The 18062-nt window shown below is 44.5% G+C and overlaps 1 protein-coding gene across 5 annotated transcripts in view; it reads right to left on the bottom strand.

Moving 5' to 3' along the window:
- The window catches only part of tmem161b (transmembrane protein 161B), a 144316-nt gene that overhangs the window by 72265 nt on the left and 53989 nt on the right, over nt 1-18062 (bottom strand). For 2 of the 5 annotated variants that reach the window (XM_070885251.1, XM_070885276.1), the window contains one exon: nt 16968-17097. In XM_070885251.1, the coding sequence (XP_070741352.1) occupies nt 16968-17097 (130 nt within the window). Of the gene's footprint in view, nt 1-16902; nt 17098-18062 lie in introns of those variants that run through there. The other 3 variants (XM_070885260.1, XM_070885270.1, XM_070885285.1) reach the window with 2 other exon arrangements.

Here is an 18062-nt window from a genome sequence, read left to right as displayed (position 1 = left end):
GGGGAAAGGAGAAGGGGGGGGAAAGGAGAAGGGGGGGGAAAGGAGAAGGGGGGGGAAAGGAGAAGGGGGGGGAAAGGAGAAGGGGGGGGAAAGGAGAAGGGGGGGGAAAGGAGAAGGGGGGGGAAAGGAGAAGGGGGGGGAAAGGAGAAGGGGGGGAAGGAGGAGGGGGGGAAAGGAGGAGGGGGGGGAAAGGAGGAGGGGGGGGAAAGGAGGAGGGGGGGAAGGAGGAGGGGGGGGAAGGAGGAGGGGGGGGAAGGAGGAGGGGGGGAAGGAGGAGGGGGGGGAAAGGAGGAGGGGGGGGAAAGGAGGAGGGGGGGAAAGGAGGAGGGGGGGGAAAGGAGGAGGGGGGGAAAGGAGGAGGGGGGGAAAGGAGGAGGGGGGGAAGGAGGAGGGGGGGGAAAGGAAGAGGGGGGGGAAAGGAGGAGGGGGGGAAAGGAGGAGGGGGGGAAAGGAGAAGAGGGAGGGAAAGGAGAAGAGGGAGGGAAAGGAGAAGAGGGAGGGAAAGGAGAAGGGGGGGGAAAGGAGGAGGGGGGGGAAAGGAGGAGGGGGGGGAAAGGAGGAGGGGGGGGAAGGAGAAGGGGGGGGGGAAGGAGAAAGGGGGGGGGGGGCGGAGGCGGCCGGGCCCAAGACTTCGGGCAGGGCCCGTCCCCAGCACCAGATTTACAGGTAGGTGGCGTTGTGTCGGGTCGGGTCCGGGGTCAGGAGCGCGGGTCGGATCAGGTCGGGGCTGGTCCGGGGGGTGGGTGGGGGGGGGTCAGGAGCACGGATCGGATCGGATCGGGGGGGTGGGGAGAAGGGAGGTCGGTTCGGGGCGGTTCGTGTCGGGGCGGGGGGAGGGAGGTCAGGTTGGGTCCGGTCCGGGGGTTGGGGGGGGAAGCGGGAGTCGGGTCGGGTCGGGAGGAAGCAGGAGCTGGGCGTGGGAGGAGCCTTATGCACGTAGCCCCAGTGAGGCCATTCGACCAGGGCTAGGGGCTGCGTGCTTCGGGCCCCTCCCACACAGTTTTGGGCGCCCGGAGCTACTGCACATGTGCGCCCACTGTAGCGCGCATGTGCAGAGGTCCCGGCACTTTTTTCAGCGCAGGGACCTAGCTCTGCCCCCTGCAGCTCGTGCTGCGCCGCGCCGAGGGCCAGAGGACCAGCAAGGAGCCAGAGAATCTGGAAGTTTTTTTTAGGCGCACTTTGTGGCGCGAAAAACGGGCGTCCAGGTCGGGGCTGCGCCGTTCTAGGCGCGGCCCGAAACTTGGGCCCTATGAAAGTAAACTAGCATGGAATATAAAAGCAAATAATAAGAGTTTCTACAGGTACAAAAAAAAGGAAAAGAGTGGCTAAAGTAAATGTTGGTCCCCTAGAGGGTGAGACTGAGGAATTAATAATGGAGAACAGGGAGATGGCAGTGACGTTGAACAAATATTTTGTATCGGTCTTCCTGGTAGAAGACACTAAAAACATCCCAATAGTGGATAATCAAGGGGCTATAGGGAGGGAGGAATTTAATACAATCACCATCACTAAAGTAGTAGTACTCGGTAAAATAATGGGACTAAAGGCGGACAAGTCCCCGGGACCTGATGGCTTACATCCTAGGATCTTAAAAGAAGTGACTGCAGAGATAGTGGATGCATTGGTTGTAATCTACCAAAATTCCCTGGATTCTGCGGCGGTCCCAGCAGATTGGAAAACCCACTAATGTAATGGCCCTATTTAAAAAAAGGAGGCAGACAAAAAGCAGAAATCTATAGACCAGTTAGCCTAACATCTGTCGTTGGGAAAATTCTGGAGTCTATTATTAAGGAAGCAGTAACGGGACATTTGGAAAAGCATGATTCAATCAAGCAGAGTCAGCATGGTTTTATGAAAGGGATTTCGTGTTTGACAAATTTGCTGGAGTTCTTTGAGGATGTAACGAGCAGGGTGGATAAGGGGGAACCAGTTGGTGTGGTGTATTTGGATTTCCAGAAGGCGTTCGTTAAAGTTTCACATAAAAGGTTACTGCACAAGATAAAAGTTCACAGCGTTGGGGGTAATATATCAGCATGGATAGAGGATTCGCTAACTAACAGAAAACAGAGAGTCGGGATAAATGGGTCATTTTCCAGTTGGAAAACTGTAACTAGTGGGGTGCCGCAGGGATGGGTCCTCAACTATTTAAAATCTATATTAATGACTTGGATGAAGAGATCGAGTGTAATGTAGCCAAGTTAACTGATGATACAAAGATGGGTGGGAAAGCAAATTGTGAAGAGGACTCAAAAAATCTGCAAAGGGATATAGATAGGCTAAGTGAGGGGCAAAAATTTGGCAGATGGAGCATGTAAGGTTATCCACTTTGGCATAAAAAAATAGAAAAAGCAAATTATAATTTAAATGGAGAAAAATTGCAAAATGCTGCAGTATAGAGGGACCTGGGGGTCTTTGTGCATGAAACACAAAAAGTGAGTATGCAGGTACAGCAAGTAATCAGGAAGGCAAATGGATATTGCAAAGGGGATGGAGTATAAAAGCAGGGAAGTCTTGCTACAGCTATACAAGGTATTGGTGAGGCCACACCTGGAATACTGCATGCAGTTTTGGTTTCCATATTTACGAAAGGATATACTTGCTTTGAAGGCAGTTCAGATAAGGTTCACTAGGTTGATTCCGGAGATGAGGAGGTTGACTTATGAGGAAAGGTTGAGTAGGTTGGGCCTCTACTCATTGGAATTCCTTTGAGAAGTGATCTTATCGAAACTTATAAGATTATGAGAGAGCTTGACAAGGTGGATACAGAGAGGATGTTTCCACTGATGGGGGAGACTAGAACTAGAGGACATGATCTTAGAATAAGGGGCCGCCCATTTAAAACAGAGGTGAGGAGAAATTTCTTATCTCAGGGGGTTGTAAATCTGTGGAATTCGCTGCCTCAGAGAGCTGTGGAAGCTGGGACATTGAATAAATTTAAGACAGAAATAGACAGTTTCTTAAACGATAAGGGGATAAGGGGTTATGGGGAGCAGGAGGGGAAGTGGAGCTGAGTCCATGATCAGATCAGCCGTGATCTTATTGAATGGCAGAGCAGGCTCAAGGGACTGTATGGCCTACAACTGTTCCTATTTCTTATGTTCTTATGTTCTTATGTAAAAGCAAAATTCGGTCAGGCAGAGTCAGCATGGATTTATGAAGGGGAAGTCATGTTTGACAAATTTGCTAGAATTCTTTGAGGATGTAACGAACAGGGTGGATAAAGGGGAATCAGTGGATGTAGTCTAATTGGACTTCCAGAAGACATTTGACAAGGTGCCACATAAAAGGTTACTGCACAAGTAATCAGTAGCCAGTGTGGTACCGCAGGATCAGTGCTGGGATTCCAACTATTTACAATCTATATTAACGACTTGGAGGAAGGACCAAGTTTGCTGACGATACAAAGATGGGAGGAAAAGCAACATGCGAGGAGAACACACAAAATCTGCAAAAGGACATAGACAGGCTAAGTGAGTGCGCAAAAATTTGGCAGATGGAGTATAATGTTGGAAAGTGTGAGGTCATGCACTTTGGCAGAAAAAAAAAAGAGCAAGTTATTATTTAAATAGAGAAAGATTGCAAAGTGTTGCAGTACAGCGGGGCCTGGGGGCACTTGTGCATGAAATACAAAAAGAAGTATGCAGGTATAGCAAGTGATCAGGAAGGCCAATGGAATCTTGGCCTTTACTGCAAAGGGGATGGAGTATAAAAGCAAGGAAGTCTTGGTACAGTTGTACAGGGTATTGGTGAGGCCACACCTGGAATACTGCATGCAGTTTTGGTTTCCATATTTACGAAAGGATATACTTTGCTTTGGAGGTGGTTCAGAGAAGGTTCACTAGGTTGATTCCAGAGATGAGAGGGTTGACTTATGAGGAAAGGTTGAGTAGGTTGGGCCTCTACTCATTAGAATTCAAAAGAATGAGAGGTGATCTAATCTGATAGAGAATTCAAACAGGCTGTTAGACAGGCTGTGAAAATTCACAGACAACAAGTCAGAGATGCTACGTGAGTGGTAGCATGTTGCATTAAGTCATCAATCAACTTGACATTTTAGGACCCTTGGGTAGCGAGCCAATTAAAAGGTTAAAAGACTATTAATTGAGCCAATAAGGTCAAAGAAGGCGAGTTCTTTTCTGTAAATTGATCCAGGTATAAATACAGCCATTTTGACCATGTGGTCTCAGAAGGACAAAGACCTGGCTTAAAGCCAGAAGCTTGTTGTTGCTCTCTGCCAGAAATAAAGAAATTAAAACTACAATCGGAGTTCGTATTTCATTGGAAATTAAGAGATCTAACAATTTTGGCGTCACGAACACAATCGCTGAGGAAATAAACTGAATTTTGGACATCGGACCTACATACTGAGGTAAGGACTCCTCTTTATAAAAAAAGTCCTCGGTCAAAAGTCTAAATTCGCCTCTTCTTCTACGCGATTCCGAAAGCCTCCAGTTTGCGAACCCTCCGGTTGGTAGTCGACTCGAGGTCCCATAGACGTCTAAACTTCGGCGGTGTGTTAGTTAATTAATCACAGACCTATTGATCGGCTGGAAAGCCTACGACTCGAGACCCCAGTAAAGAAATCAGTATTATGGCAGCAGGAGATAAGAGCAAAGAATTGCCTACAACTGTTAAAGGTGGGCAAGCACCACCTGAGGTTTCGCTAGATTTAATTCTCGAACAGTTGAAAGAATACATAGAGCAACAATTCAATTTATCTAAAACCTATATTAAAGATCGAACAAAAGTACGGAACCTACAAAGGACAATGGTCCTTGGACGAGATTAAAAAGGCCTGGGGAAAAACGACCCGTATGAAAAATAAAGAGCGAACTAGATGGTCCCTAGCTGTTATGGGAAAGATCCGAAACCGGAATGAAATTATAATGCGTTCCCAACATGATCGAGAACTGACCAGTACAAAGGATCAATTGCAAGCTGTTTGTGCGCAGCTGCGACAGAAAAAGCTTGAACTTGAAAAGCTGGAAGCGGAAGTTAAAGATCTTAAAGGTGAAATTAAAGAATGAAAAAAATAATTAGGTCAAGAGACAGTAATAGGAAAAGGAAAATGTATTGATCAATTCCCAGGGTACCCATGTTTGGATAAATTAAAAGCGCAAACCCAAAGACACGACCGAGGAATAGATACGGATTCTGAATCCTCTGACGATACAGGGTCGGAGGATGAAGAATTCGGGGTGCGCTTTGCCCCGTTTAAAAAAAGACGAGTTGTAGTCAAATCAGAAGAGACTGTGGATGAGGGCGGAACCAAAAAAATGAAGAAAAGGGTGTATGCAGAATACTTATTTCATGATCCGGCAGACCCAGAGAAAATTGATAAATGGTCCAAGGAATTGCCCAATCCAAAGAAAGGGTGAGTAAAAACGTGTGACCAACTGGACCACTTAAGAAATATATATCAACTTCATCCCTGGGACGGAGTGCAAATTTTGACCATAATGGTGCCAAAAACACAGGGAAGAAAATTGCACGACAAGGTAGAAGAAGCTTTGGGGCAGAATGAGCAAGAATTAGACGCAGGATGGGAGGCGATTAAACACTAGCTGCAAGCCTTCAGTCCAGCTAAGACAAACTGGGGAAAAATTGCAGCCTGCCAACAGAAAGGAAGGTCCTGGAGTATGACGAGCGGTTTAGATGCATGTGGCTAGAACATTTGGGTATGAATAATACGGATGAGGAAATGGACGAACAAGTGTTTGGACCCCTGAAAGCAGCTTTTGTGGCAGGTCTAAAGCCAGAACTGTCCAAAATGCTTAAGGTAGCGTTACCGAACTGGGAAGGTAGAGGAACTACCTTTGCAGCATTGGTGGATTGATGTAACCAATTAGATCGGGATATGGGAGCTAAAGTCCGAGCTGTACAGGCTATGGGATGGAAATCCCAGGATTCCGATAAACAGTCATTAGGAAAATTACCCGGAAAATGTCATTATTGTGGGAAAGAAGGTCACTGAGCCAAGACATGCAGGGCAAAACAGAAAAGTCGTGGCTGGAGAAGAGGACGCAGCCAGGGATACAATTCAGCCAACAAGCCAGGCTTGTCACAAGATAACGACCTCATAGAAGCATTTAAGCGACTGACAATACAACAAGAGAAGGAGTTACTTGGGATAACAAAAAACGATTAGAGCCCACCCTGGCCCCCCTCCTCGCACTAATACAACAAAGGGGAGATGGGCTATATATAACTGTGAGGGTGGGCGATAAGGATGTGGACTGTCTTTTAGACACAGGGGCGGAATTAACATGCTTACCCCTACAATATGGAGATTTTTTGTCGTTGGATGGTAGGGCACGTACAGCCTATGGAGTTGGGGGCCATAAAATGGAAATTAAAAGGACAACATCGGTACTTATAGGGCTGGGTCCACATGAACTAACCACGCCGGTCTGGATAGGCCCAGTAGATCAACCCCTTTTGGGAATGGACGTTCTAATCCAAGTAGATTCATCGCTGCATTTCGAGGATGGTCAGGTGACATGGTCAATTAGAACTTTGAAGAAAGAAGAATTGAAGGAACACCCGATATGGGCTAAAGATAAGAACGATTGTGGCCTACTCCAGATGGAACCTGCGTCATTTACCGGGACCAAGCCTCCATGCACTAAACAGTATCCCATCAGTCCAACTGCCATCGTGGGAATCTTACCGGTTATTCAGCAATTGGAGAAACAAGGGGTGCTTATTAAAACGCATAGCTCCTCCAATAGCCCCGTGTGGCCGGTACAGAAATCTAATGAGACTTGGCGTTTGACTGTTGATTATAGGAAAGCTAACCAGTGCATTGATCAAAAAGCTCCTTTGGTCAGATCCCTCCACCATTTTTAATGCCCTCAAACCGGAACATAAATATTTCTCGGTTATAGATATGGCCAACGGATTTTGGTCGGTGCCTCTGGCACCGGAGGTTTGACAGTGGTTTGCTTTCACGGTCCAAGGACAACAGTATACTTGGACCCGGTTACCGCAGGGTTTCCACAACAGCCCTATGGTATTCCACATGGCTTTACAAAGCCATTTGCGAGAATTACCTCCCCTGTCATCCACAGTCATCCAATATGTAGACGATATCCTGCTAGCTTCAAACACGGAAGAACAGCATGAACAAGATTTACGAGCTTTGCTGGATCACCTTCGGCTGAAAGGACATAAAGCCAGCATCGACAAAGCACAAATATCCCAAGAAGAGGTTGTATACCTGGGACAAAAGAGTTCACAAGGAAAGAGAGAACTTACTCAGGATAGAACTGCAGCCATTCGGGCTGCTAAAACATCCACCACTATTCAGGAACTAAGGTCTTTTTTGTGATTGTGTAACTTTAACAGAAATTGGATTGACTCCTTCACACAGCTTGCTCAGCCATTGAATGATATCTTAAAGGGGAAACGTGCCTCTAAAGAAACCATCACCCTCACTAAGGAACAGCAAGAGGCCTTCCTGAGTTTGAAAAAGGCTTTGTGTTTGGCACCGGCTCTGGGAATCCCCGACAGTGGTAAGCCATTTACACTGTTTGTCCATGAGAAAGAAGGATATATGACAGCTATACTGACACAAGAACATGGGGATCGGCAAAGACCTATTGGCTATTATTCGGCAAAACTGGATGTGGTAGCCCTCGGATGGGGAAGTTGCCTAAGGGCTATGGAAGCTACATGTCGAGCGGTAATGGTCACTGCGGGTCTAGTCCTCGACCAAAAGCTGATTGTCAAGTGTCCCCACACTGTACACGCTTTGCTGTCTATGAATAGAATGTCTCAGGTGACGGCAGCTAGATGGACCCGCTGGACAGCAGTTTTGGAAGCTCCTGATCTCCATATCGTCCGGGCCAGCCTGGTTAATCCCGCAACTATGCTCCCGATGTCAGAATCAAGGGAGCAAGAGGGGGGGATAATGTGAAGAGCATGACTGCATGGAGATTTTAAAAGAAACAGAAGAAGCAGCCTTAGCAGCAGAGGAGCCTCTACACAACCCAGGCCTCATCCTGTTTGCAGATGGTTCCTCCTTTGTTGACAATGGTACCAGAAAAGCAGGATGGGCAGTTACAACCTTATATGAGGTAGTGGCAAAAGGATGTTTACCCTCACGAACGTCAGCACAACAGGCCGAGTTACGGGCCCTGTCAGAAGCATGTCGAATAGCAGAAGGACAGACAGCTAATGTCTACACAGATTCGCGTTATGCTTTTGGAGTCGCTCACGACTTTGGTCTGTTGTGGCGGAAAAGAGGATTCCTCACTGCTGCTGGTACACCCATCCGAAATGGAAAAGAAGTCCGAGACTTACTAGAGGCCATACAATTACCTCAGGAAGTGTCCATCCTGAAGTGTAAGGCCCATACCAAGAAAAATACCACAGAAGCACAGGGAAATGCCCTAGCCGACCAGGCAGCTAAAGATGCCGCCTCACAGGGCGTTCCTCCAGAAGAACCAACACAGATGTGCAGATTGAAAGCACTCAGGACTCTGACACGAGACCTTCAAACAATGCAAGGCGAGTGCTCCCGAAAGGAAAAATGGACATTGAGGCAGGAATTAAGCTATGTGAAGATGGTGTCTGGAGACAAAGAGTTACCAACAAGCCAGTCGCGCCACAAGCGCTTATGCCTTTTTTAGCCCAACAGATCCACTTGTGGGGACACTTGGCCTCACAACAGATGACGGCACGGTTCCAGAAAAGCTGGTGGGGTCGGGGATTTAAAAAACATGCCCAGCTGGTAGCAGACCGTTGTGTGGTCTGCCAGAAAAATAATTCTGGACCCATCACGGTAATGCCCCAACTGAGATCCCCTGCCCCTGTCGGACCATTCCAGCATCTGCAGGTTGATTATATATCTCTTCCTTCATGCCAAGGATACACTAACATTCTTGTCATGGTCGACAGATTCTCTAGATGGGTAGAAGCTGTCCCAACTAAAAGAGCCACAGCCAATCACACTGCAAAGGTCTTGTGTAAGGATTACATTCCCCGATGGGGAATCCCGAGTAGCATTGACTCAGATCAGGGAACACACTTCACAGGTGCTGTCTGCCAAGAAGTCTGTAGGTTACTGAACATTACGTGGGATTTACACTGTCCTTATCATCCACAATCATCAGGACAAGTAGAACGAATGAATCGAACTCTGAAACAACGGCTTGCCAAATATCACCAAGAAGGAACACCATGGCCCCAGGCACCACCAATAGTGCTATGTAGCATTAGGGAAACCCCGAACAGAACTACAGGTCGAAGCCCATTTGAAATTATAACAGGAAGACCCATGTCGTTGCCAGGAACTATCGATTTACAGAAAGCTGATGTTCACTTAATGAGTGACACTTTGTTTTCATACTGTCAGAACTTAACCAATGCTATTACTTCTGTTTCCCGACAGGTATCGGCAGCTTGGGGTAATCTACCCGAAGGAGGACATGACATCATCCCGGGAGTCTGGGTGTATGTGAAAAAGTTGCACAAAGAACCTTTGGGTGCCAAGTGGGAGGGACCTGAAAGTGTTATTGACCACCCAGGTAGCTGTTAAAGTCCAAGGAAAGAAAGCCTGGATCCACGCTTCACACGTTAAACGAGCAGCCGTAACTGAAGCTGAAATCTAATACGGACAATTACTTTTTGCGAAAATGTATAAATTTACTGTATTACTGATTGTAGGTATTCTAGGCATAGGCCTACTTCTTACTAGCCGACCTCTTGCACCAAAGGGAAATAGTAGGGTAGCAAGGGAATTACATATAAATACCTTTTTATATATGTCATACATTTATGCCAAACAACGTAACATTTCTAGTTGTTGGATGTGTGCGCATATTCCTATTCACTCAAAGGGAGGGATTCCCTTGAGGCCAGTTCCCTTGAATATCTCGGAAATGGCTGAGTGGATAATTAATCAAAACAAAACAGGCAAGGCGTTTCAGGATACGGAAAACTGGGCACGTAAATGGAAGTCAGCAGGTTACAATCTGACTACCTTTGAAGGGGGATACCAACCGTGCTACAATAATTCCAAACGGCCCCCATTTTTTGTTATTACTAATACAACGGGAATAGGAAGACCAGGGGAATCGGTCTGTCTGATTAGAAACATCAAAGGAGGCCAAAATATGGGGTATAGTAACTGCTCCCGGAATTATAACATAATCAAGCCACAGAACCGTCCAAACTGGGCTGATATGGGAATTTTTAACGTAACGGGGATTCTGAATAAAACAGATGGAAAAGCCTGGACAGGCCCCGGAGTGTTGCTGGCAAAGAAACAGTTAACATTCATTGCCTATAATGGCACCTATTGGGTGTGTGGCCACAAGGCCTACCCTTGGCTACCCCAGAATTGGATGGGATCCTGCTATTTAGCCTACATTGTGCCTTATATGTATCATATAAAGTCACTGTCGGAACATTTACACCGTCCTAAGAGAGCTATCACAGAAACAGAGAGGTTCTTTGCCATTCTGATCCCCAGGTATGGGACCGCTAGACTGGCAAGGGAATCCATTAACATGTCATCCGTTGTGGAACGGGTAGCCAATGATACCTCAGAGGCCCTAGTTAAAATCAATGCAGAAATGGTAGCAATCCGCACTGTAGCCCTACAGAATAGACTGGCCCTTGATTACATCCTGGCTGAAAAGGGAGGTACTTGCACCCTACTCGGAACCGAGTGTTGCACATATATCCCAGATAGCTCCGAAGAAATTACCCACTTAGCGAAGCATATCCAAAAGGAGGTAGAAAAACTTAAGCAACCCCCATCATTCACTTTGTGGAGTGGAGCCACTGAATGGCTACGTTCAATAGGAACTTCATTGGTGGAAGGTTTAATTCTATTTGTTGTAATTGTTTTACTTTTATATTGTTTGTTTATGTTGATTAAATGTTGTTGCGACCAGGCGGCTGTAGCTGCTGTCCCGCATGTGAGACACCTTGCAGGTCCCAGCAGACCGTCTGTACATGGCACAGGGGTATGTTATGCTTAAGGGAAGGTTGTTTACTGGTTGAATTAAGATATTGATTTGGATTAAAATGGAATAAGGTTAATTAACCTACTAAAACCAGACTTCCATTGTGGCCACGATGGAACTCGGGTTGGTGTAAATTTGTGTGGAAGCTACTAGTCCGGACATGTGGTGAAACACCAACAAATTTTAGAAGGAAACTATATTAACATGTATGAAATTATTTTGTAAAATGTTTAACAAGTGATACCTGATGTTTTATGATTCAGTTTGTGAAAGAATCAAAGGGGGGATTGATAGAGAATTCAAACAGGCTGCATTTAGACAGGCTGTGAAAATTCACAGACAACAAGTCAAAGATGCTACGTGAGTGGTAGCATGTTGCATTAAGTCATCAATCAACTTGACATTTTAGGGCCCTTGGGTAGCGAGCCAATTAAAAGGTTAAAAGACTATTAATTGAGCCAATAAGGTCAAAGATGGCAAGTTCTTTTCTGTAAATTGATCCAGGTATAAGTACAGCCATTTTGACCATGTGGTCTCAGAAGGACAAAGACCTGGCTTAAAGCCAGAAGCTTGTTGTTGCTCTCTGCCAGAAATAAAGAAATTAAAACTACAATCGGAGTTCGTATTTCATTGAAAATTAAGAGATCTAACAAATCAAAATGTTTAAGGGGGCTTGACAAGGTGGATGCAGAGAGAATGTTGCCGCTGATGGGGGAGACTAGACATAGGGGGCATAATCTTAGAAGGGGCTGCCCATTTAAAACGGAGATGAGGAGAAATTTCTTCTCTCAAAGGGTTGTGGATCTGTGGAATTCGCTGCCTCAGAGCTGTGGAAGCTGGGACATTGAATAAATTTAAGACAGAAATAGACAGTTTCTTAAACAATAAGGGAATAAGGGGTTATGGAGAGCAGGCAGGGAAGTGGACCCGAATCCATGATCGGATCAGCCACGATCGTATTAAATGGCGGAGCAGGCTCGAGGGGCCGTATGGCCTTCTCCTGCTCCTATATCTTATGTTCTTAAGTAAAGGGTTAAGAATGGATCTTAGAACTAAAACGAGCTGAAAAAGGCTTTTGTAGTGTACTTTCTAAAGGGGTTTAAAGGGAAATAACACATTGGAATGATTAATTGTTACAAGCTGTGTAACCTGAGGACAATTACAAATAGCCAAAGTGTTGAACCACAGGAAGCCCAGAGGGGCAGTTAAACAGGGCAAGGGGTCAAAAGTGACACGTTGGAAAAACTCCATTTGGTATGAGGCTTAGGGAAATGAATGTGTGACGCGAAAGGGAATTAGTTAATCAACAATTGTGCATGCGGGCTTTGGGCCAATTAAATGGCATTGGCGGGGGGGGGGGGGGGGGGGAAGGCATGCACGAGGCTGACGTGCATCATTAAGTGTATAAAAGGTTGCTTGGAACTTTGTATCATTGTAGAGGCCTGGCTGCAGACAACCAGCAGGCAAGCTCCCCACCAGTGCAAAGTAAAGACTACTTGAATCTTCGAACCCAGACCTAGCGTTGAGTGTTTATTTTAAATACTTTACCACAGCAGGTACAGCAAGTAATCAGGAAGGCAAACGGAATGTTGGCCTTTAATTGCAAGGGGGATAGAGTATAAAAGCAGCAAAGTCCTGCTACAACTGTGCAGGGTATTGGTGAGGTCACACCTGGAGTATTGCGTACAGTTTTGGTCTCCGTATTTAAGGAAGGATATACTTGCATTGGAAGCTGTTCAGAGAAGGTTCACTAGATTGATTCCGGAGATGAGGAGGTTGATTTATGAAGATAGGTTGAGTAAGTTGGGCCTATATTCATTGGCGTTCAGAAGAGAGGTGATCTTATCGAAACATATAAGATAACGAGGGGACTCAACAAGGTGGATGCAGGGAGGATATTTTCCACTCATAGGGAAAACTAAAACTAAGGGGGGCATAGTCTCAGAATAAGGGGCCGCCCATTTAAAACTGAAATGAGGAAGAATTTCTTCTCTGAGGGTTGTAAATCTGGATTTCTCTGCCCCAGAGAGCTGTGGAGGCTGGGTCATTGAATATATTTAAGGCGGAGATAGACAGATTTTTGAGCGATAAGGGAATAAAGGGTTATGGGGAGCGGACAGGGAAGTGGAGCTGAGTCCATGATCAGATCAGCCATGATCTTATTAAATGGCGGAGCAGGCTCGAGGGGCCAGGTGGCCTACTCCTGCTCCTATTTCTTATGTTCTTAAATAGCCTGTTCCCTAGTTGGTTCCTCAACATACTGATCTAGAAAACCATCTTGTATACACATTCCATGAATTCATCCTCCACACTATTACTGCAAATTTGGTTTGTCCCATCAATATGTAGATTAAAGTCCACCATGATTATTGTATTACCTGTGTTACATGCACCTCTAATTTCCTGATTTATACTGTGCCCTACATTACCACTACTGTTTGGGGGCCTCTAAACAACTCCCACCAATGTTTTCTGCCCTTTGCTGTTTCTTAGCTCCACCCAAACTGATTCTACTTCTTGATGTTCCAAGCCAAGATCCTTTCTTTCTACTGTCTTTGTCTCATCCTTTATTATCAGGGCTACCCCGCCGCCTTTTCCATTTTGCCTATCTCTTCTAAAAGATAAATATCCTCGAATATTTAGCTCCCAAACATGGTCACTTTGCAACCACGTCTCCGTAATGGCTATTAGATCAAACCTATTAATTTCTATCTGCGCTATTAATTCATCTATTTTGTTGCAAATGTTTCGCGCATTCAGATATAGTGCCTTTAGCTCTGATCTTTGTCTATTTTTCTCTGATGTCACCGTAGTCAGTAATGCCATTACCTTTGTTACTCTCTGTCCCTTCCTGACCCACTCTGCTTATTTTTACCCCAAACTCTGCTCTGCTCTGGAGTCTTGACATTTCTCTTGCTGCTTTTAAATTGACTCTTTCCTGAATCCTCTCGCGCCCCCCAGCCGTCTCCAGCATCCTGATGGTAGATCTACACTGTAACCTTTCATGTTTGCTCAACGGCTTTAATGCCCTTTGCATAATGTGGTGCTCGAAACTGGACACAGTACTCTAACTGTGGTCTAATGTTTTGAACAAATTTATCATTAGGTATTTCTTTTTTGTACTCTATGTCCCCATTTATGAAACTAAAATACATTAGGCCTTCTCTATGGTTTTATCTACCCACACTCAGCATCTTGCCAACTTTTGGGCTTTCTTCACTGAAATGTATTACCTCACACTTCTCCACATTAAATTTCAAAAAAGTCAGGGGGGGATCTAGTAGAGGATCCGGCCACAATTTTTCAATCCCAATATGCAAATTGTGCTGTTGGATTGGAGAGAAACCAATGAAATACCTTTGATCCGTCCTGAGTTCTGGTAACTTTAAGAACATATTCTTTTTCTATGGGTATCTAACAATAGTACACCTACATTCTCAATTCCACCACCATTTGTAAAAACTGATCAAAACATTTATTTAATGGTCCAGATTTTGCTATGGCAGGGCATCTAATGGTGTCTTGTGTTAGACTTGCCCCTGGACAGCTCAAAACATTTTTGCCCACAAAGTTGCTGAAAGTATGAGTTGATAACAGCACAGCAAGGGAAACAGGGCATCTGGGACCTGAATGAACAGAGCAACCAACAGGGTATCTTCTGAACTAATGAAATTTAAGATTTTGGAAATAAACAGAAAGGACTGTGAAGGAGGGTGAATTAAAAGAGCTGAATTCAATGCAAGATAAATAAATAGCAAGAATGATTGGATTGAGGAAAAGAAAGAAAAATGCCATTTTTACAGTCGCCACAAAAAATTCAAAACCTGAAGGAACAAGATTCCACACTTGTAATAATTAATTTTCAGTGCAGAAGTTAATTGGCAGTAATTAACAAATATCAAGTCTCTAAAAGGGTACTTACGCTGCTAATTACTAGCCCTAAATATCTGCGGTGGGTTTAATTTGTATCTACCATGCAAATATAGCAACTTCATTAAATTCAATGCATGTCAATGGCGAGGGATAGTGGAATGCTGTTTTCACGAAGCCAAGAGTGAGGCGGTGCAACTCGGTCAGCAATGTTTGGATATTTGCATTTTACTGCGCAACAACCATAATCTAATTAAATAGCGGCACAGGCTCGAGGGGCTGAATGGCCTACTCCTGTTCCTAAGTTTCTATATGCTTCTGGCCTGAAATTGCTGTACCGTTTACAGATAAATAACGGTGGGCACCATTAGTCTCACTGTTATTTTGACAGCAAATTCTGGCCAATTATTTCCACCATACCTTCATCCTCCAAAACATAGACTTTCAGCTTCATCCTTGAGCACTCTACCCTCTCTAACTATTCTTTCACATTTCATATGCTTATAACAGCCTTTTATATTTTCTCCTTTTTTCATATTCCCTTTTAGGTCTTTTAATCTCTCCACTTACCTCTCTACTACACTTTCTATATTCCTCATGATTATCTTTAGTATTGTCAGCCTAACCTTATCATATGCCTCTCTTTTAATTTAAATCTTTCTATTCACAGAACTCCATTTCACCTTATAGGAATGCTTTTTTTTCCCCCCTGTATGTATCTCATATTTCAACATGTTTGCTCATTTCTCTGCCCAGTTAATTTGGACAAGATCCCTTTGTAGCTTGCTCAATTTCACATTTTTCCAGTCCAATACCATTATCTTGAACTCGCATTCTTATCTTTGAAGCTGAAACCACTGTACCCATTAGCATCAAATCACCTTACAGTAGAGCTTGCAGGCATTGTATATACTGGCATTTAAGCCATCTTACAATAAAAGGAAGCTGGGCAAATCAGCTTTAGCTTCATGGAAAACATGTTTGTACTATCTAAAAATTAGTGAAATTTGCATTCAATTTCCAAAAGCAGTCAGAAAGAATTTTGAAGCGATTATCTTGAGAAAGATGGTGGGCATTTTGTAAAATTTATCTCATTATTTGGTGACTCAGTGGTTCTGAACCATACAACCAGGAAGGTTCCAGATTTGATCCTGGTCTCTGTGAGTAAATGATTTCAGCCAATGGTGGAGGCACTACAATTAATCGTGCTATCCTTGAACCAGGACTGGGGGCAGGAGGGGGTGGGAGAAGACGACAAAAAGAAAAAAAAGTAAGATTTTTGCTTTTGATAAATGAATTGATAAATGTTGCTGGAAAGATGTCAGGTCAAGGTCAGTTAAAATAACATGGTCACACTAACTGGTCTGGCACTCAATGTGTGTGTGTGGGGGGGCGGGGGGGGAGAGAACATGCAAGTGCACTCTAATGTGAGTCAGTACCATCAAAGGAAAAAAAGGGGTGGAAACAGAAGACATATGTTCAGGTGAGGTATCAGAATTCCCTGTTCAAAGTGACAAATAAAAAATGAACCTACCTATTATAAAACTATGCAGTGAAACTAAAGCCAAGCATCAGACCATCTGAAGTTCAAGAAATGTAGGACCACATCAGATCAAAGCAGGAATTGTGCACTGGAACACTTGGCACAGGCAAAAATAAATTATGTATTACAGATGAGATCTTTCAATAGTAAGGAACTATTTTGCGGACAGCAGCAGAAAAAGCTAAAAACTGGTCAGCATCTTTTACAGACTATGACTATCAGAAAAGTTCACATGACCTCAGTGAATAAAATGCCTGATGGATGCTATTGCGATAACTTGTTCCACTTTGGTGGGTGACCAAGCTACATCAATTAAAGACAGTTGCTTTGGTCTAGAGAATCCAAAATATTGTAAAGAATCTGTGCCATATTTGTACAAATCTGATAAATAAATGGAAAACTACTGAAAAGCATGAGTTGAAATATTTCCATTTACACGAACAGGGATATTAAAAAACAAATGCTAATTTCTCAGTTACATTGAAAGAAAATTAGTGAGTATAGAGTACTCACCGCATGATGTTCACGGGATTTTGCAATGAAATAATTAAACGTGCATCTTCAGCCATACATCCTACCTCGTGTATCCACCTCTGTAATGGTCTTTGCTTCCAAATGCAGATCAATATCCTTAGGTACTGTCAGTGGCTTGCTTTCTATGTGCCCATTGTACTTCCTGGCAAAACCACGATATAAGTGGCTGTAAGTCTACAAATGGAAACTCATGTTCCTTCACTCTGATTCCAGATGGAAGATCCTTACCGTCTCATCCCTGGCAACGATCAATTTTGACCACATCTAAACATTGTAAACAAACACTGACGTTCTTCCATCTTACTTGGAAGAGCCTGTAAACATTGCTACGACAGGTACAACGTCTCAAATCCGGCTGTCCGAAAATAGGAATTGTCCGAAAACCAGACATTTTTGAGAAAATCCCATCTGATAACCAGTAAAATAAAATCAGGAATTATTGTCTAAAATCCAGCGGGCCAGACTAGCTATCGGCTTCCCCACTATGCTTTAAATGGCGTGCGATCAGTCTGAGCCTTGCCGAATGACCCTCGACCCAGCCCAACCCACGCCACCATTAGTACTTTGTCTGTCTCGGTCGCAAACATACACTCTTGATTTTCTTGTCTGAAATCCGGAAAAATCCAAAAATCAACAGTCTTGGTCCCGAGGTTACCGGATGAGACATTGTACCTGTACAACTACAACAAACATTTGCATTTACAGAAGAAACCACCCCCCCCCACCGCACGCGCGCTCTCTCTCTCCCCCTCCCTCCCCACATCTCCCAGCATATGCGCTCTTTCCTCTTTTCGTCCCCCCCCCCCCCCCCCCCACCCACCATCTCTCTCGAAAGAGTGAGTAGATGGTTAAGGGATGAGGGGTAAAAAAAGAGTTGCATTTATATAGCAGCTTTCTTGACCTCAGGATGTTCAAAAGCGCTTCAGAACCAATTAACTAACTTTTTTTGAAGTGAAGTGGCAGCCAATTTGCACACAGCAAGGTCCCACAAACAGCAATGTGATAATTACCAGATAATCTGGGGTGGGGGTGGGCGGGGTTATAAAAGATACTGGTAGAGGGATAAATATTAGCCAGGACACCAGAGAGAATTCCCCTACTCTTCTTCGAAATGGTACATGTGATCTTTTACGTTAAGC

This window comes from Pristiophorus japonicus, chromosome 1, assembly GCF_044704955.1.
Source record: "Pristiophorus japonicus isolate sPriJap1 chromosome 1, sPriJap1.hap1, whole genome shotgun sequence".
NCBI lineage: Eukaryota > Metazoa > Chordata > Chondrichthyes > Pristiophoridae > Pristiophorus > Pristiophorus japonicus.
This window is presented reverse-complemented; position numbering and strand designations above follow the sequence as displayed.